Genomic DNA, 21,663 nt, shown 5'->3' with positions numbered 1-21,663 from the left:
GGTTACTTTTCTTTTGGTATATATTATGTATAGGAGGTATAAATTCCGTCTCCGACTCTGGGACTTCTACCAGTATATTCCATTTTGTAATAACAACCTTATATAGAGTAATGAAATCTCATTTTGATTCTAATCGTTGCATCACTCGGACAAGGGTTCACGTCTACTTGCCCAGTCATGCCTCTGCATCCTTTCCCAGAAATGGCCACTGTTATTAGTAATCGAAGTCTCCTGATTGTCAACTACTAGCTATAGTTGGTGCTGCCCTGAGTGCCAGGTATTACTTCACTTGTTGGAGAGAGAGATGTTTCCTGCATCCTGTCGGTTGGTTCAAAGTGTGAGTGTTGAAGCTGTTGCACATCAAGCTATTGGATGTCGACATGGCAGTCGACAGTGCAGCTAATGGCTGCCATGAACAGGGTATTGAACCGAAGCCAAACAGAAAACAAAAAATAAAAAGGAGCGAACTGGACAGAACTGGAATGCTGACTTTACTTACTCAATAGGAAAATTGAAATAATAATAATAATAATAATAATAATAATAATAATAATAATAATAATAATAATAATAATAATAATAATAATAATTTTCAGTTCAGGCAGGGTGCCTTCTCTGGCGCTTTTCATCCATGCATTACCTGCACTTGCGCTTCAAACATGCTACCTCGTTTGTAATTACACACAAGCGTGACGCCAGTTTAGAAGTGGCAGCATCATTATTGCAGCTTTCAGCATAGTGCCATTACAAGGCAGGTATGTTAGTAATACACTAATGAACATTCGAAATTGGTGGTCACCAAATAGTTCTCTGATGGCCTATGTATATACTGGCTGTCTAAACTAAGTGTCAGCAAGAATTATCAAATTACGGGCACATCCAACGTGCCTGTAGGAATCAATATTGGGCAAAGCTTCCTGCAAACATCTTAATTAAATTCTACGTAAAGAGACTTAAATACTTGCAAATTATGCTGATCCAACATATATGTTGCAACCTATGTGAAACAAAAAATTTGTTAATAAACTGGTTAATTAAATGCTATATGCATAAATATTTCAATGTGTACAATTGTCTTTATTTTAATTCAATGAAACATGTAATCTCATGCAAAGTTTATGTTTGTGTTTATGCACTGCACAGATCCCAACATTAATGACATGTAACGTATGTGTTCATGTACTACACTGTTCCCAAGCTATGCCAAAATGCAAGTAGCAGTTCACGTGGTTATACAATGTGAGACGACGAAGCAGGAATGTCACAAGGACAAAGGTGATGTTTGATGTTCGTTGAAAGAAGAATGGTGAAAGGACCCTAGGTTTCCTTTCTTCTCTTATTGATTATGTCATATAAAAGAGAACTACTTAAACTTATTTGTGCACAATGATGATGTATGTGACTAGCATAAATGCCCATCAGCATACTGTAAACACCGTTTACATAAGTCCCTCTGCTATTTTTTCATTTTTGGCAACATTTAGTTGGAACAGCTGTTTGTTATATTTGCTGAAAGAAGCGCTTGTTAGCTAGACCGTCGCGTTTGGTCAAACTGGTATGAAAACTGAAGAAGCTAGATTAGAAATGACACAGTGCTTCCACAGTACCACTTTTTTAACTACTTATGGGATGAAGAACAGCAAGCATAGCTTTTTTTTCAGTTTTTTTGTGCAGCTCAGTAGCACTGTTGAGCTGTTATACAAAATAAACTTGTGCTGTTTTCTTGCAATTACAGTAAAACCTCGTTAATACGTACCCACTTAATAACTCCGGTTAAATATAGTCGCGATGGATCCCCCGCCCTGTCGACACTGAACCTGATAGATTGGTTAAGTCAATCAATGCATACCAACCGGTTAGTGCATAGTAGTTAATTCATTTTTTGGTGTGTACAAGTGTGTAATCAGCGAAATGTCGTGCACGCAGACCATAGATAGCAAAATTGTGGCGCATGGACTTTTCCCGGACTGCAGTCACCACCGATAGTGACGTCAAAACATCGTAGCTATGACAAGGTTTCCTGCTCCCATAGCTTCTAGTGCTTCCACAGCGTCGTCATGAACGACGACGTGGATGATGGCCCTTCTGTATAAAACGTGGCTAGTGCACTGACCATCATGAGGGCGTTCATAGAGAAGCAAGGCCTGATGGAGAAACTGGCTCACGGCCTTGCAGAGTTTGAGGGTGCCATCATTGGTGCATGGCCGTCACCGTGACAAGTGAAAAATCACAATTTCCTTTTATGCCTGCTTGCAAATAAGACTTGTCTGCAAGTGTGTTTGAGTAAGAATTAACACTTCTTTTTTGTTGGTAAGTCTACAGTTACATATCTGCCATTAGTGGTTAATTGGTACATCACTTAGTGTGTACCTGATTCACTTCCCCTACAAACTATGTATTAACATGGTTTTACTGTACTCTTAGGTTTTGCAAACCAACATATGCAGGCTTAAACCAGACTCAACGATATTTCTTTTGCTCCAGAGTTGAACTGGAAATGAACTGTTTTCATTGAACCACAACAGAAACCAGAATGAAAAAGTTTTGATTTAATAGTCTGACTCCGGTTAAGTCTGATGCCAGTTAATGGCATTACACTGCAGTTGAATGCTGTTGTAGCGAACGACATAATGCCCACGCCGAATTTATAGACAGGAAAAGTTCAGAAGTGTAAAGATGTTGCAGCTGGGAAGAGAGAGATTATGTTTATTTGTTTTGCGAGCTGTGTTTTCCTATTAGTTGTGTAGGCGTGTCCTTGTTGACCACAAGTACTGCAAACAAGATCAGGCCACACCTGCAGAGTTGTGTCTGACCAAGTTGGCCTGTGATTCGTGAACCCATACTTTGGGGCTCGCCAATAGTTGTCATTACTCTTTCTTTTGTGCTTACAGAAATGTCGAAGCATGCTTGTGGCAGTAGTATGGGCTCTAATCATAACTGAGGCTACAGATCGGTGCGGCTATATGCTTATCATGTAACACTGAAGTCTAGACTTTATGTAACATGTTTTGTCAATAGAAAACTTCAAATGACTGAACAAAAGTTGCCAGTATCTTTTGCTCTTGCTCTTTTTTTTTTTTTAATTCATTGAATTTATCCTGTTTTTGCCCTTACTACTATCTTCATTTTCAACTATGAGAAATGTCTTGAAGTATTTTGCAGCACCATCAAAGATCCTCAAAAGATGTCCTTTGCAATGTACCATCACTTTTTAAGCCAAAGCTTTCTTTGTCTCTTCCCTCCCACTTTGCAGATGCTGGCTGTTAGCTGCTTTCTTGCAAACTATACAGCAACTTGGGCCACTGGTGTGAACAATTAGGCATGTGGCACTGGGTATGTGACCATTCTTGGCCGGTCCCCTAGAATAGGTGTGTGCCACTGGATAGGTGGTCAAATAGACAAGCAAAACAAGAGGCAAGAAGTGAAGTCAGCAAAAAAAGTAGCCATGTGTTGAGAGAGAAGTAAAGGTTGCAAAATGGTACAAAATCGCACGTTGATCAAGGAACACTGAGCTACACAGAAGCGAATAAGTCACTAAGACTAGCAGCTGAGTGTAGAGAAAGAAGTTAAAGAAAGAGAAAATTGTCATCCAACCCACTGTAGCACAAAGCTACAAAGAAAACCCAATGTGGATTTCTCAGAAAGGAGGCTTTGCAGCTGAAGAAAAATTTGTCTTGGCCCGGGGAGCGAATGCCCCGAAAAGGGATTAGTTACAGGTTTGATCTACGAACCAGAACTAATTTTCCTTGAACTGTGAAGCTCGTTCTTGAACCCCTGTTGGGTTTCCTTTGCAGCTTCTCGTTACAATCGAGTGGCTGACAATTTTTACTTTCAAGACCTTCCTTCCATCTTGCGTGTTTCTGCAGAGTTGATTTGTGAGAACTAATTTAAGCAAACAAAATGAGACCAGGGCGTCCAATGCGTAAATGCGCATTAAGCTACGCAGAATGGCAGTGAAGACATTTTAGTAAACATTGAAGAACACTTGTAATTTATTCCCAAATATACGTGGGAATTGCCAATTTACTTTGCTGGTGACTGTAGTCAGCAAGCAAGTTCACGCTGCACTTATCCACCTTTAAACTGCAAAATCAGTGAGGTTGCTGTTACAGGTTACGCTTTTTAAGTTTACAGCTGATGCAACAACATTCTGGAATTAAGACGAAATCAGTGTTGTAGCCCCCTCCTCCACCCCTAGTGAAAGGAAAGCATTTTTCTCGTCTATGCTGGTGGAGAGACTGCAAAAAAAAAAGAAAAAGTGAGTTGAGAACTGTTCATGCCCAAAAGAAAAATATCAGAAATCTCTCCCAGACTTAAAATGTCCTACAAAGGTCATGTGAATAGAGTGTGCACTTTTTGAAGAATTAAGCATTCCATCATCATCATCTATCCCAGCTTGGTGACGTGCTGCGTGCGTTCTCTCTGCTGCTTCCTGTAGACTGCTACTGTGCTGGAACACCTCAGGGAAGCTATCCTCTGACTGCACTCCTCTCTGTTTTGCACCTTATATCGCATTACTCCCAAGTTTTAATCTTGCCACATACAGTACAATAACCAGGGGCCGAATCTTATAACGGTTCGGAATACGAACCGTTCGCTTCGCTGCTTACGTCACTAGATGTGCCACTCCCAAGCCGGTGGTGGAAGAAGGGGAGGGCGCGACCAATAGATGAGAGGGTGCCACCTCTGAAGTGTACGTCATTATATGACGAGTTAATCGAGGAATTGCAGAATGTTTCTGCTTGTTAAATAAATGTAAAATATAAATTAAATATTATACGCCAAATTCTGAAGTATAAACTTGTGGTGCCGGGCGTTTATGCAATGCAGAAGTAATTTATTAATGTCATTCTTTTTCATTCTCAGCCCACAGGCGGTATCGCAAGTGTAAATGAGTTGGCAGAGCGCAGCACTATGCCGTCTGCTACCAGGCATAGAGTTTCCTACAAAATTACTAGAGGGAACTCTGGCGCTGCAGTCGTTGTCCTACCATGGGAATGATGGGAAGTACATGGATTTGTCTGATCTTCGTGCTTGTGGATTCAGACGTTCTTGTGGCTTTGTATATTACGGTATATAAATATTATTGTCGTATATTTCGGCGCAATCTATATTCTTCGAAGTGCAGAAGACGCCGGGAACGCGTACAATTGCTATTAATTGCAACGATTGAGCTTGTCCAGGTGGCCAAATCGAAACGCGCCAAGCGTCTCAAGGCACTGGCATGCCCGCGATAAATTCATAAGGGCGTTTCATTCGCTTGTCGATACGTGCGTCCGTGGCTTAATGGTTTCAATATCAGGCTTCTGTGCTAGAGTCCCTGTGTTCGAATCGTGCCGTCGGGCAATTTTAATGAAGTTTATTTAATTATTTATTCCGCAATATACTGTTGAAAATGACGAGTTAACAAAGTCACAATGCCGTTTGAAGCCAAAAGGACGAAGTTTAGGCAAATCCGTGTACTTCCCATAATTCCCACGCTGGGACAACCGCTCCCATTGCAGCTCCTGTAGACACTAGCGCCAGAGTTCCCTCTAGTAATTCTTGTAGGAAACTCTATGCTACCAGGAGCTCGCACGATGCACGCAACAGGAACGCACTGCCAGCACTTCTCAAGTAGCTAGCGCGACAAAACCATGAACTGGTTCTTAGGGACACATTTACTAGCCGACTATATCAATTTTCCTTCTTTTTTCGCCCTTCGTCATTGGTTCGGACATGACTTGCTCGCCGCCGCGCTGCCACTATCCCTGCGATCTGCCCCACGGCGCGTGGCGTGATAGAAGCAATGGAACTTGAAATCAAACATTACAGTATACGGGCCCTGCATTGCCTGCACGCGCTGTGCCGTGAAATTGAGGAACAAAGTGCGGCACTCCCGAACTACAGAAAAAAAGGGCAGCCAAATAAGAGATCTCCACAATATCTTCCCGTCCTGACTGCATAGTTTTATCAGCCGAACGAAGGAAGCGCTGAGCCAGCCTAGGTTGAACCCTTCCGACTGCTGAACGGCGATCTGCAAGCTATTCACTCTGGTGATAGCACTAGGAATTCGATCTCACCATGCAAATATCTCCTTGGCACTGGCTTTGAAGCTGAGGTCACGGGAAAGTTAACCCAGCCCTTCAACCGGCCAACACAGTAACTACGAGAGCAACTTTGTGGACAGTGTCGGCAGCAGAGATCTAGGCCATTCTGATGAATGCTTCACGTCTGACCGACCTCTGGGAGCTGCAGGCCGGTGGCGATTAACCGCAGCGCGCAATGTTCCTTCCTCTGCGTGGAATGGCCACTCGTACGCTTGCACCCGAGTCTCCTCCATATGATAGCGTAGCCTGCAAAAGGTCTACTTAGAAAGCCAGCAAGGGTGGTGCAAACTCATTATCCGTCACTTCTTCGAACGCGTATCGCACTTCCAGCCGTGGTCGACACCGAAAGAGCAACGCCAAGCAGACGACGAAGGCAAGTAATAGCCTCCAAAGCAACCAATGCACGCGCGCGCGACGCCCGCGTGTCTCCGGGGTCGCGCGACCGGCGCGCGCGGCCAGAGTCGCAAGCCCACAGCCAAGCTACAGCAACGGAACCCAAAGCGGACTACCCCTTCGCCGGTTCCTACGACTGGTTCGCTTTGAAGATGATTGACAGATGCGTGACGTATTCAAAAATTGCGATACCGCCCCGCTGCCTCTGACGACCTGTGACGTAATCAAAATTTTGGCCAATCAGGTGAGGCCAAAGGAACGGTTCCCCAACCGAACCGTTATAAGATTCGGCCCCAGGTCTCATTGGTCGGTCGCCTGTGAAATGCAATGCCTTTCCTCTTATTCACTGCACGTGCTGGCAGGGGCTCTCCTCACTCAGGCTGCCCCCTCTCGTGAACATGTTCAAGTGCCTAAACAATATGCCTCCACAGAACCATTGCATGATTTCTCCCAAAACAAACCTTTAAATGGTTGTTGCCAGTAAGACTAAAGTAAGATAGGCACCTCGGTCAGTTTCAAATCAGGAGAGAAAACTGGTACTTCAAAAACTGACTACAAAACTTCCCTTTCAATTTGACTCAATTTGGTTTTGAAAACTGGTATTCCAATCACGGCACTCGGCCATTGCCTATAAATGGTTCAACACTGTTGAATTTTTAGGACTGATTCATTATAGGCACCTTAGCAGTCATGAGAGGAACATAATCTTCACCAGCCCCTCAATCTTCATCAGACCCTCTATTTGGAGACTCCCACACAGCGCTTTTCTCGTGGCAGAGCTTTCTTTGCACGCTCTAGTTGATTGTATCATGAACTTGAAAGTCAAAATCGCTGTCATTTGATTTGTCACCGCCTGCGAAACTATCATGGTGCGATTGTATTACCACAAAACTCCTAATACTACACAGCAAGCTATATTTATAAAAACCAGACCCTTCAAGCAAGGTGGTCACTCCAGGTGGCCACCATCTTCACTAACATGGCAGGCTGTATAAGGAGTAACAATGGAGTCTAGTGCTTCATTTCCTCCACAATATGAACTTTCCATGGATAAAATATGGTATCCCATGCTTGGAAGCTAGTAAGAACAGAACTTAAGTTTCTTTCCATAGAAGACGTTTAGATACAGCATGTATTACGTCACGGAAGTCGTCAGGATCAGGAAAAAATGTTATCACACATGACACAGGAGTCCAAAGGCAGGGTGCTAGTGCTCTTAAGTACTAAGCTTGAAAAAGTGCACTGTTTGAAAGTTGACATGCGAGACTCGCGTGCTTCAAGAGGAAAAAAAAAATCCAGAAAAGGCGGTCATCCCAGGTGACCACGATTCCAGAAAAAGCTTTCAAGAGGAAGAAATGGAGTTGGACAAGCCATGTAATGCATAGGGTGGGTAACCAGTAATCTATCCGAGTTACAGAATGGGTGCCAAGAGAAGGAAAGCGCAGTCAAGGATGGCGAAGAACTAGGTGATGCGATGAAATTATGAAATACTTTGGATTGCTTAAGCGCCTAGACAACAAGGACAATAAAGTAAGCACAAACTTTGTCTTCGTTGTCTACACGCTTAAACAATCGAAAGTGTCATACCAACTAGACCATGTTCGAAAGTTCACACTTTAAATTATAAAATTTGCAAGCATAAGATGGGGTCAGATGGCCCAAGATAGAGGTAAATGGAGATTGCTGGTCATCAGCCTTTGTCCTGGGACCCTATAACATAAAACTATTCCAATATGTTTTTATTAAAATCTCCTGACGTCAAAGTTGCGCAACCGCCGACGCAAGCATCGGGCGGTGACCTGTAGGGTTGTCTGAAGAGACCAATCAAACGCTGTCCTCATTTATAGGAGGTCACTATAGAAGAGTTGGCAGAGCAATCTTGTAAACGTGCCGAAAGTGCTCACAAACGGTCACTATAGAAGAGTTGGCAGAGCAATCTTGCAAACGTGCCGAAAGTGCTCAAAAACGCTCACTATAGAAAAGTTGGCAGAGCAATCTTGTAAACGTGCCGAAAGTGCTCAAAAATGTTACACAGCCACGCTAAAAGTTTTATTGTGCGCGACTAACCCATGCTCTCCGGCAGGCGCGAGTAGCCAGTGCCTGAGCGATCGGCGGCAGTCACCTTTTATTCCTTTCGGAACGGGGCAGCCTGCGGCTATTCAGAAAAAAAAATTCAGTTTTGTTTGGCATATTAATGCATCTTTAACACGTACACGTCGCTTTGACGTGGTGAGTTTTTGCAGTTTTGTGGCGTCGCGTGACAGGCAGGTAAAGCGGGTGCAGCCCTAAATCTTTTGACCAATAGCCGAGGTCCAATGGCGAAAAGGCGTCAAATCAGAAATAACTATTTTTTTTTCGTTCGGTCCAATCATGTATAATCAATGGGTACACGTCATATCAGATGGGGAGCTATCGCGGTTTTTGTGACGTCGCGTGACAGACAGGCAAGGTGGGGGTGGTCCAAAAAAGTTTTTGACCAATCGCGGAGGGCCGATTGCAGAATTGGAATAGAAAAAGTTTGGAATATATTTACGTTATAGCACCCCTGGAGTGGACATAAATAGACTGATGACGAAGATGCATACAATTTCCCCCAGAGAAGGAGGCTGAGTTCGCACACTTCAAAATGGTCGTCTTTACCGTTAGTGAAGCCGCACATTCAGCAAGTATCAAGTTGGTAGATAAAAAATGGTCATTGTATGAAACACCGGTAGCATTGCTACCTGAACAGCAACACCAAATCCTATGAGGCTGACCAATGCCTCTTTAGTACTGTGCAAGAAGCATGTGTGGATGCCTTCCAACCAATTCCGCTCACTCACTGTCATATCCCCTTGTCTCCAGTTGGTAAGCTGGAAATTCCTCTTCACCTAACACATTCTCTGTGAGGAATCACTAAGCATTTTTTGCACACTAAGCGACTTTGCTTGTTGGTTGCAATTGTAAGACTAAATGCTTTTCAAGTGTACACAAGCTTCATCCATTGTCTCCTTGAGCATCAGCCCAACCATGGTTGCGGAGCAAACATGTGGTAGTCGTTCAATGAGAAGTAGCTGATGCATACCATCGTTGGCACTCTTCTTGAACCTCACCCAGTACCCCCTTTTCTCTAAAACTAGTCACATGCTGCAAGTTTCATTTCTACTGTCCTGCATTCGGAGACACTCAAGCTTGCCCTTAGTGCTTTCCATTAAATAAAAATATTTGCCTCTGAATATCACACAATGTGAACAGCCATCCTCACTTGAAGTCATTGCAATTCTTCACCTATCAATGAAATTGCTTCTTAGCAGAGCATTTCTCATACTTGCTTTCAATACATCACATTTTAGATAAACTTGAACTTAGTTTTGCTAAGTACCCTGCATTTTCAGTACTATGGATTACTTTTTACAGATCACTACAATGCTAATCTTTTTAATGAGTAATATTTTATATAGATCGCAAAGGTCTTATTGGGAGCATACTGACACCTTCCTTTTGTTCCCATGTTTTTCGTGTTACATATTCTAACCCCTTGGTTGCTCTGTAAAAAAATTTGTAATAGAAATAGAGGTGTTGCTCTGATTTATACTGCCCCCAACACTCACAAAAAATGTATGCAGATCCAACACACATCTTGGAATCGACGTAAAGCTAAGTTTTCATGAAGTGGTTAATCAACTGCTATAAATTTGCCCATCTTATTCTACATCCTTGGCATAAAGGAAATTGGCATGCGCACATGTGCTCTCATGCACCCATGCTACACAATGCGACACACAAGGTAATCACCTCCAAGAGCTAGTTCATGCTGGCACGATATAAGTACATGTACGATTGTGGCCTAATGGATAGAGCATTGAGCTGCTACACTGGGGGACCAAGGTTTAATCCTACCATCAGGCACATATTTTTTTTTTAAAGTATTAAGTATGAGCTATTGAGCAAGACAGCAGCAGCACCCAGCAGCCACGATCTGGTAAGTCAAAGAGGGTTTGAAAAGAAAACTTCGCTTTAATAAATTGCTCAGGTCCATTTCATGTTGGAACCGGGTTATGCAAACCATTATTTGGGGCTTTACTTGCGCCACACTGCACCATTATACAACATGGCTATACTTTACTGCTTTACCACATCGCTTCGTTGTCCGCTGGGCTTTAGCTGCACACATTCGTTTGAGATGGTCTTCCCGCCAGTCTTCCATTATCACCCTATCCTCTAAATCTTTGCTTCCCACTTTTCCACCAGGTAATGCTGATCTGCTTGGTCACTCAGTGCTGCATACCTCTTGCGCTCGGCCACACATTGCCACACCAGGACATGCTCTCGCTCTGCCCTTTGCTTTGTGCTATAGCTATGCCTCACTTGCTCAGCATACAGCTTCTTTTACACCTTCTCTTCAGCAGCACTAAGTTCTCGCCATGAATGAAACTGGTGTGTGTGCCGCTGCTTTCGCTTTTATAAGCAAACTCTTGCTATGCGAAGGGAAACACGCCAATAATTTCGAAGCACTAGCTTCCATAACAGGAGAATAGTACGGTTGATAATTATTGCTCGCTGATAAGTACTTGCTGGTTTTATACCTGCATCTGCAGCCTGATAGATCATCGAGCTACTGCTCTGGGGGATCCGGGTTTGCATACAATCCCTGAAGTCTAAACGAGGCAAGCTACCTAACACAAAGTGTGCGGTAAAAAGCAAAGTGCTTCACATTAAAAAAAAAAAAAAAATGTTAGGATCGAGGCGCATCCCTGTACCTCACACCGTTTGCATGTATCAACCACCACTTGCGAAACTTTATCTCTGGGGATGCGCTGCCATGGTAAGAACATGGCAGGCATAGCTAGCACACCAGAGCTACTTTCCTACACATCTCCCTCCCAGGGTCGAGTCATGTGCGAACACGTCGCTAGAATGAACCTTGGTTGCCCTTCCTGTGATTACCCTCCAGCTGTCTTCTCAGCCCCCAAGTCTAAGAACTTAACTACTAAGCACTTCCTCATCACAGTAGACACTTCAGAGGGCTGCGAGGGTAGAATGTGGGACCTTCGCTGCCAGAACTTTGGGAACTCGGTCAACCACTACCCAGTCAATCGAGAGCAGCGGTCATGCCCCTTTTGCCCATAACCCACAACTCATGTACTGAAGTCCATCTTGGGTGCATCAGTGGAAGTGGATCATTGCAACAAACCTGCGTTTGTTGGCAACGTGGCTCTGAAGCTTTCTCTGCACTTTGATGGAGAGTCAATGAATGCACCCATAGCTTTTATAGTGAGCCATAAAGCACAAAATTACCACCCCTTTCTTTGACTGATGCCTGCAGGCTGAGCCTCCCACAAGTTCATCTCTACAAAAGTTTTAATTGAACAACCTTGGAAGCTAACTGTATAACAATAGTTTGTGCACAATGCGAGTTCCTTACTTGCAGTGGTGAACAAGAAGTGTGCTTTTAGTGACTATGTGGCTTTTCGTTACACTTTGCAGTTGTTTTTTGCCAAAAAAGTTTGTCTTCTAGTGACAAATATTTCTGTCGAGCAACCTAAACCATTTGCACTGTGTGATCAGGTATATAGTACATGAATAAAAAGAAAAATGATATCAATAAAAATATTCTGGCATTACAACATAGCACATCTGTATTTTTGCTTGTTTCAAGAAGACAACATTCTGAAACAGTTCAACATATTCAGCAATGACAAAATATCACAACCTGGAGTAGCACAGGAACTCCAGAATTCCCTTGAACAAGGCCAACAGTTCCTGGGTCAATGTCAACTTCCAACATATGCCCGTCTGCAGTTTTTAGGCGTGTTTGGCCATCTGGAAAAAAAGGAAAAAGACATATAAGGGGGGGTAGGGGGGAGGAGAGATATTTGCAGTTATGGCACCATCGAATCATGTAGTTCATCAGGAAAAACACTGCTCCACAAAAATGTCCCCTTGGCTGACCCTGCCTCACAATAAATAATGCTGTATGAAATCAGCCCACCCCCTCCCTGCCCTAGCAGGCACCCCAGTACAGTGCCATACATGGTTTAAAAAAAAAAAAAAAAAGGACATCTCGTATGCTATTTTTTCTATCTTCCATTCGTTTGGCCCTCTGCCAATGGCTCGGGCTAGGGTGACCTCATGACAATTTTATCTCAGCGGTTGCCACTCGGCCCAATGGATTAAAAACGAATAATAGAAAAACATAATTATTGTTACAAATTATGGCCCCTAGGGGCTGCGAGGCAATGAGGTGCCCAGGGGGTAGGAGAGAATGAAGGGTCCCATACCCTGATATCAACTAAAGGATGAGCTTGTCATTCCAAAATACTAGACGTCAATTATCCCAACTATATGTTGCCAAGATTTAAAAAATAACAGGAGGCTTTATGTGAGCAGCATCCACTGTATAGTGATAGGCCTTGTTCACACTTGTCATAAGTACCTTCTATTATGCAAAAATAAGTTTGGATACTAAACTTTTAATTACCTTTCATCAATAAGCCATCAACGAAAAAGATGGAGATATCAATAAATTACTGATAACACCATTCAAGGGCACCCTGCAACAATCCCGAGAAAGCTTGTTGGATGATACCTTAAGCAGCTTTACGATGTGGCAATTTTGTGTACTTTGTACGGCAAACATGACATCGTTATGTGGCAATTTATTCATTAGTTAAAATGTAATGGCTGCCTCACGAGAGATGTTGTAACTATTGAAGTGATGCGATGGCCTTGAAGGTCTGAACGTGCGAAGCCCGGTCACGAAGGCTATGGTGACATCGTGAACTAGGTTAAGAGGCCTGGCATCCATGGTACATCCATTTCCTTTACGTAACACCGATGCTTTGCAACTATTGGGCGTCACACGACCACATAGTGGGAAAGTAAAATGTGGCATCCAGAGAAACAAAGATTCGAGCCAAGGGTTATCCTGCTTTTCTTTGTATTTTCTGCAACCAAGAACTTGGGTTTGTATGCATTAATTATCCTAACTATTTTTGCTTCGCGTACTTCGACATGCTGAGAAAAGGTCTAGAGCAACAATGGCAGCCTTAAAATATGTTGCAGGGGGCACTTAGAGCAATTTGGGTCCTGCATGTTTTTTTTTACTGCTTAAAAAGAAACCATGTGACAATGCATCCACCATGCTGCAACGAAAACAGCACTCTCAACATAAACTTGTCACCTAGTACACTGTGCATCATATGCGTGTACAAATCAAAGCTTTGTGTTTGATAAGGTCCGGAGATGCGCATCGAAAGCTTCCAACGCGCCGGGAAAATAGCGCACTGCCTCTGATTCCCACTACCATAGACTAGGCTCGTTTTTTACGAGGTTTACCTTGCTGCAACCACCAGTGCTCCAATGCATTTTCACGTGGTGCTTAACAAATTTCGCGGCTTTATTTTTTTTTTTCATTTCTTTTTTTTTTTTTTGATGAAAGGATCATGCAATACCTAGGTTGCTACAAACACCGTTATTGGTAATTTCTTGACATCATCCACAAATTTTGCCTTGATGCTTTATCGATTGTGATTTAAAAGTCGGTTAAGTAAACTTACTTGTCCACAATGACAAAAAAACTAATGACTAGCACGAACATCTATCAACATATATTGATTGGTATTTGCAAAAAGCGTTTCATTATTTTTCAATTCTTGGCCTTATTTAAGTTGGGACAATAAGCAGATAAACCCTTCAGAGCAGCAGTGCCCAAGTATACCTTACGAAACAAAACTTTATTTGAATCTTAATCATCCTCAAAGTATCTTTAATTTTTTTTTTTTTGCTTGTTTGTTCAGATGGCAACACTAACCACTAGGTTCTTCACCATTTGTTTGTACAAATAACGACAGCTGACTCCTAGAACCTCGCTGATATGTTCCAGATAGGTACCATTCCCTGGCTAACATATTTTTCCTGGATAACAAGTGTTCAATTTGTTCAGTGTTTCGCTAAACACCAATCAGGTCTTACATTTTATACTAACAAGAAAACTCGTATAAAGAAGTAAGCAAGAAGAGTCTGAATAGGTGCAGATGCACTGCAGGCTTACGCTAGAACTTTGAAAGCACAGTGGTTCAATATGGTGGCAGACAAAGAAATTAACTGAACAGTACAAATCACCGCTTAGCACACTGAGTAATGCTCTCACTGGAAAGTATAACTTGTCTTATGTGCTTTTCTGTGTATTCAGGCTTCATTTATGCCATTATTTGGGTGTTCAACAGAAAAAGGTATACGCATTCACTGGGACAAGGTATCCATGCTGAAACCAAAAGCAAGCAATAATGTCAAGTTTCTGATACTTTTACTGATGTTTTTAAAATCAAAACTGCCATACAAAGAAATTTACAGGTCTTGAAGTGACTTGAAGCAACAATAAAATATGTGATTAAGTAAAAAGCTTGCAGAACACACACTGCGTGCGAAACTACTTCCCAAATAATCGAAGGAAGAACAGGTGTTTGGGTATCAACAATTAGCAACAGCATAGAGTGAGGGAATGTGGACAAAAACTTGACTAATGCCATCAAGCAAATGAATGGCAAAGCGACAAAATTATGCCTCCACATTCTCTCTGTAAGCAATCTCTTTGTTAGACTTACTGATGATCTCTGTAGCACGACGCCAGAGTCCGAATGTATCCCTGTGTAAATTAACACACCAGAGTCGGACAGCCAGACAGTCTGAAGACCCATACTAGCCAGTGATTTTGTCCATAACATGTTTATGTCAATGTTCAGGGACCACAGTTCCGAGACGTTATCCGTAAAGAAAATTGATACGTTTCGCAACAGTTGGCTTCAACCTAAGGTCTCGTGAATGCAGGGAAGCTGCATCAACAACTCCTTGTGCGCTGCACACAAAGTCAACACATATAGTTCCTTTTTTGCGACATGCAGCACATGCAACAGATTCTCATGTATTAATTCTCACCTGTCTTCAAAATGTTAATGAAAGCACAAATGAGACAGCCAAATTAAATGGCTTCGTGCATTTACTACCAGGAGACTCAACTTTGCACTATTTGAAACTGATAAATGCAGCATGGAGGGTGCAGTTCACCACCATTTTCACAGTCTAGGCATCACAGTCATCCATGTGCAGACTGTTAGAACATTTCCTTTGCTACAGGGCAGCCAACTTGCATGCAATGATTGCAAGGGATTGATGTTCACAACTGCACAATGCATCTGAATAACCTGTCATTCATCTATGATCTTTTCATTATGTTTTTCCCATCAAACATCACCAATTCCAGCACATTGGCATCCTAAAGAATGTAAAGCACATGTACAGGAAATGCACCTTAATTGCTTTCTCATTCTGATACCTTGAGGAGGGGACTTTTGAAATCTATCCATGAAATTACGCCAACAGACTGACAGTGCACTTTCAGTGCAAAATTTTAAAAATGAGAGTTCGTCCTTCATTTTCTCTTCCAGTAATCAAGCTCTTACTGCAATACAGTGGAACCTCGATAAATGCAAATCACTGAAATGGAACTGCTGCTTAAAAGGAACACCATCCTCATGGTTGGTAGATTTTGTACTTATGCAATGCTCAAGCTTTGTCTCTCAGTAAATGGAACCCCTGATAAACGGAGCCAATTTCACTGGTCATTGAGGTTCCGTTTAAAGAAAATACACTGTATTAATGAAAATAGAGTTTTGAACATAATACATATTCAGCCTAAACTCAGTGTTTCTCTTTTGTGTCTCTTTAGTGTACACCTAACTCTAAGTACTCTAAAAGAAGTTGTAGAAACGAGAACTTTATGAGAAAATGAAATTTTGTCACAGCCACTTCATCTGCCCTCAGAGCAGGATACATCCCTGTACAAATATCACATTGCTCACTTGAATTAGACATTTGTGTGAATTCTGTGCTTTTAAAGCCTTTACAATCAGCTGTATATGACCATTTTTATATTCTACTTCAAGACATTCGAGCCCACGCTCTCATTCTCAGTCGAATGCCATAGCCACTGAACTACCGGAATAGGCTCGCAAAATTTTTCAATCAATGCTCAAGACCTTCTCACTTGCCTGGGGCAGTGACACTTTCCTCTGTGTGCTCTATTTCCCCTCGTATTTGACTCACTTAACAGTTAGCGTGCTGCATAACATGTTCTTCCCTGGAGTGGGATAAAGAGGGGTTCAACTCATCCACATCACATCTGGCATCGGCTTTAAACTACAGCTGGGTAAACATCTCCATTCCTTTTAACTGTAAAGATTAGTTGACCAGAAGTTGATGAGACCAGATTTTATGGCACTGCATGATACATGTCTCACCTATCCAGTTATTGCCTTCCTTGGTCCCCTGCAACATGTTTCTTTATATTTTTACCCGACTCTTTTGGTGCACACACAACGAAGCGGCAACTTGCTCAATGCATGCATTCTAAAACACACATTTGTTGTATGTCGACACTGTCCTACATTCTAATCTCGTTTAATACAATGTTCATGCAACACATTCTCTGCTGCTAACATAATATTATGTAGATGCCATACTTCCCAGCCATTCTAAAGTCATATGTTCTGGTTCCCTTAATGAGCAGAAGCTCTTGCACTATTTAAAATTTATGCAGCCCAACATAATTGTCACATTTAAGTCTAGCAGCATACTTGTGGTCAACATTCTGCTTCTTACCAGCTAGTTGCTCAAGAAAAAATTGTGTTGCTGGGCCACAACCATCATCAGTATGTAGTGCTAGAGTGGACAACATGGCACTGCTGTGGGTTTCCATATCTGCTTGGTCAGGGAGGCCACCCGACACCACCAAGGTCACAGGGACACTGATGCCGCCAGAATACAGTGTGCTCTGTGAGTTGGGCTCATCACTGCTGGTGTCACCGACGAGTATGCCACCCAGCTGTGGTGCCAAGTCCTCCATCCGCACAGCAAGCAGCTACAGCACAGTGTCAATAGCCCCAGCCATTGCTGCCTGAAAAGAAGTAAACGGGCAGGGAAAACAAACAAACCTAATATCAGCATTTAGAATACACCATCACACACAAAGAACTTATTGACACAAGCTTCTAAAAAAAAAAAAAATTGACAGCACATCCATTTTTTGGAGATGATTGGCAACATTAATGCGATTAGCAATATTTTTTATGACGGGTGTGTAATTGGTGATGGGGGGATATGTTTTATATGTTATGCTGATCATTATGATGATTATCGTGATAATTATAATTATGAAAGTGATAACGTGAAAGGCATAGACAGAGCTGTGATATGTAAAAGTGCGGAGTGGCTGGGATCCACTCTCACGCTTCCTTTTTTTTGTTGTTTTTTAATTGAAGAGCGGCACATACCCAATGGCACATGCCCAGTTTTTCATACGCAATTGCCCAATTATTTCCAAATTACCCGCCGTGGTTGCTTAGTGGCTATGGTGTTGGGCTGCTAAGCACGAAGTCGCGGGATCGAATCCTGGCCACGGCGGCCGCATTTCGATTGGGGGCAAAATGCGAAAACACCCGTGTGCTTAGATTTCGTTAAAAAAACCCAGGTGGTCCAAATTTCCGGAGACCCCTACTACGACGTGCCTCATAATCAGGTCGTGGTTTTGGCATGTAAAACTCCATAATTTATATAAATTTTTTAACTTTTCAAATTGTCTATTCAGGCCCATACTCAAATGACTTAAGTTGGCGTGACAGAGGTTAGAAGCAGACATAATACCGAAAAATGCTGAAGTTCCCACAGAATGCTAATTGCATTAAAATTCTGCAAACCTACAGAAAGCAAGCAACCATAAACTGCGAGAGCAGAACAGTATTGTATACTGTGCGACACTCGGGGGCTAAAATGGCTATGCAAGTCCATGCACTGAAGGAGCCCTGCAACACCTTTTAGGAAAGGTGTGGAATGTGTACAGTAATAAAGGGTTCCTTAAGAGGTTAAAGGCATTGTAAACAAGCAAATGCAGTGCGTAGATCATGAGGTAACAATGGTGTCTGGAAATATCATACCAATGTACACTGCAAAAATAGCTGAAAATTCTAACAAAAGTTTGTATGCTCTCCTCCTCAAAAGAGCTGCTTGCCCCTTCGGCAAACATTTCATCTGTTTATATATCGGCTACTATAGAGCACATTAGAATTCTTGCAATAAAATTCTCCCTTGGTGGTGTTTCACAATTGCATACAACCAAATTTTCCAACAGAGCCTGCTGATTTATTTACTTATTTATTTATTTATTTACAAAATACTGCAGGCCCATGCGGGCCCAAGCAGGAGTGGTAAAATTACACAGAATAATCACACATCATTCAGAAGAAAACAAACAAAACACTGACATCTCTGTTGCGAAACTAACAGATCAAAAATTAATCAGATCAATTGAGTCAGTACTGCTTAAGAATGATAATGGTAGTGCATTCCATTCTTTAATAGTATGGGGGGGAAAAGGAAAATTTGAAGGCATTAGTTCTTGTCTGATAGGGAGTTAAGAATTCAGAGTGGTGATGTCTGGTTTGTCTTGCAGTTAATGGTCGGGCATATGGAGCAGGATGGATCGAGAGTGCGTTATTTTTGAGCAGAAAAAGAAATTTAATCCTTAGAATTTTATGTCATAGTTGAAAGGTCTGTATACCATGATCGTAAATGATAGTTGTTGGTGAGTCAGTTATACGGTACTTGGAAAAAATAAACCTAACTGCTTCCCACTGAATCATTTCCAGTGCATTATTATTGTGTTTATTATGTGGATCCCAGACGGTGCACACATATTCCATTTTTGGCCCGATGAGTGATTTGTATACATGAAGTTTAGTTTCTGGGGGCACTTGTTTAAGTTTATGACGAAGAATACAGAGTTTGCGAAATTATGCAGCACATACGTTAAGGGGCATCTCCTCACAAATCTTTTCCCACAGTCTCAAGAAAGAGGACGCCCAGTTACACTGCACTTCAAGCTAGCACAGGAAAAATATGCCATGCAATTGCCTTTTTTCAGTGCAGTACAGCATGACTGTTAGTAGGCAAAGGAACTTTCTTACCAGAGAAGATTAACAAGCTTCGCCTCCACAAGTGGACTTTCACTTAGATCTAAATGAGCTTGATATGCTTGGACTTGTCCATGCACGAAAAGTGCGACTGAAAAGTGTGAGTGGAAAGTGTGACTGTTGTTTAAAATAGGATGGTTTGCATTTTTCTACACACTTTATCTATATATAGTTAAAACTCGATCTAACGAAGCTCGATTTTATGAAGTTCCCGATCTAACAAAGAAATTTCCATTCCCCGACAAGTACCCATAAAATTAAATGTTGTCAACACGAATTTCCAAAACTAGCTTGCATTAAACCGAATTTAACGAAGCTTTTCCAGAAGTAAATGAGTAAAAAAAGCCGTGATTTCTTTCTAATATTGACACAGACATGTTTTTCTCCGAGTGTGCACTCTAACGCTATCGTGTTAAAACATCTAGGCACCCTAGCCACGGCCCTAGCTTTATTTTGATGAGGTGGCATGCCGCGCCCATGCACGGAACAATGAGCTCAGCAGTCGCTAGCGTTCTTACATACCAGATAGCGCTAGGGACGGCGGTAGTTCGGCCGCCCTCGCAGACTTTTTACATGTGCAGGTGTGGGTTAACGGTGAATACAATGCTGCGGTACCTTTTGGGTGTCACTACGTTACAATTTTAGATTTTGAAGGACCGAAAAATCCCATACTCAATTTTCCAAACTTCCTGATTGGACGAAATAATTTGAGTTTGGCCATCACTTCGTTAAATCAAGTTTCAACTGTAAATAATCAGTTTTGTTGGTTTATTGAGCTCCCGCATGGCAAGTCAACAAAGTTCATTGATTAATTATGCAATAAATAATTCCTGATTAACTAAGCAAAACATTTTTAGACAATGCCCAACCTTAGCCATAGTAAATTATTTAGGTCATTCCAATGCTTGCCACAATTCCTCTAGGGCATCAAATATTCAGACCTCCATGTAATGCAAAAGAATGACGAGTGAGAAATGTTGTATCAGTACTCCTGTAAATAAAAAGCAGGCAGGGGGGAGAGTAAATTTGGTGATGCTTCCCGTGGCAAAATTAATCAGTAGTAATTAACTAGTCACTCTTTGTTTTAAACTTCAAAAGCACATTGAAGCCTCTTATTATAAGGTCCAATATAAGGCAGTGATGAGAGTTATATTAGGATAATAATGTCAATTGCCTTCTGGCATGATTTTTAGCAGTGTTTGTCTTCGGCCAACGATACTCGTGCTCAAGCCAAATGGCTGAAACTTACTTTCCGCCAGGCATTTCTAGAGCCTAGGGCGTTAAATGGAGCCATGATGGCAGTGGTGTGAACCAACCAGCAAAAGAACAGAAAACTGGCACGACTTGGTTTCTTGAGCTGGCTTTGTCTAGCTCCACGATGGCAACAGTGATTTAAACAAAGCTGTCGTTGGTGGCTGTCTACATGCCCCATTGTAATCATTTAGCCACACTGTAAAAAATAAGGAATGTTCCCCAATAGACAGTGTCAATGGCATAGCCCGTGTGCAGAGTTTATTACTTTGAATGTTCAAAAGTCACCAGCAATCCCAGTTTCCGAAGGAATTCAAGGAGCAAATTTATTTTCAAGGAGTTTTAAGGGCCCTTGAATCTATTTTCCAATTTAAAGGAAGTGTACGAACCCAACAACTTGGCTAGAATATCTTCAGCTAGGCTAAAGCCAATGCATGCCTTGCGTACCAAAATTTGTGCTTTGGGGGGAATTCCCTTCGGTATGGGATGAGGAATCACAGGCATCGTCTCGCACAATGCATTTCGCTTGCTTCCTTAGTTCTTCCTACTGTCATACATGACAAATGGACAGAGTTGCTCAAACCTTGGCAGAGGACATACTCGAACATGAAGTGCCTCATTAATGCATATAGTGCCTCATTGCCAAGGTTGCTCACATGTCCTAATACCCAATTCGGGTGGACCACCAGGCTGCAAGCCATGCTTAATTTACAGCAGAGACCTCGTCCTTTGCTGCCTTTCTATGGTGTGTTCCTGCCAGTACCCTTAAATGGACCCAGAAATGTTTCACAGTGAAGCTGTATATGGCTAGCCGATTCGTCTGTCAGTCCCTCTGTCGCCTGTATGCCAAAAACCTCTCCAGCGCAACCCCATGCGCATGTGGGGGGGAAAAAAAGGAATAGAGAGAAAGAAAGAAAGGTGCACGA

General features: G+C 42.2%; 1 protein-coding gene across 4 annotated transcripts in view; it reads right to left on the bottom strand.

The window, feature by feature from the left end:
• LOC126544833 (uncharacterized) overlaps positions 1 to 21,663 on the bottom strand; it is a 133,099-nt gene that overhangs the window by 104,757 nt on the left and 6,679 nt on the right. For 3 of the 4 annotated variants that reach the window (XM_050192327.3, XM_055062143.2, XM_055062142.2), the window contains exons 2-3: positions 17,121 to 17,415; positions 12,175 to 12,284 (exon numbers count right to left, since the gene is read on the bottom strand). In XM_050192327.3, coding sequence (XP_050048284.1) covers positions 12,175 to 12,284; positions 17,121 to 17,364 — 354 coding nt within the window. In that variant the 5' untranslated portion in view covers positions 17,365 to 17,415. Of the gene's footprint in view, positions 1 to 12,174; positions 12,285 to 17,120; positions 17,984 to 21,663 lie in introns of those variants that run through there. The other variant, XM_055062141.2, reaches the window with a different exon arrangement.

Source organism: Dermacentor andersoni, chromosome 1, assembly GCF_023375885.2.
Source record: "Dermacentor andersoni chromosome 1, qqDerAnde1_hic_scaffold, whole genome shotgun sequence".
NCBI classification, from domain to species: domain Eukaryota; kingdom Metazoa; phylum Arthropoda; class Arachnida; order Ixodida; family Ixodidae; genus Dermacentor; species Dermacentor andersoni.
This window is presented reverse-complemented; position numbering and strand designations above follow the sequence as displayed.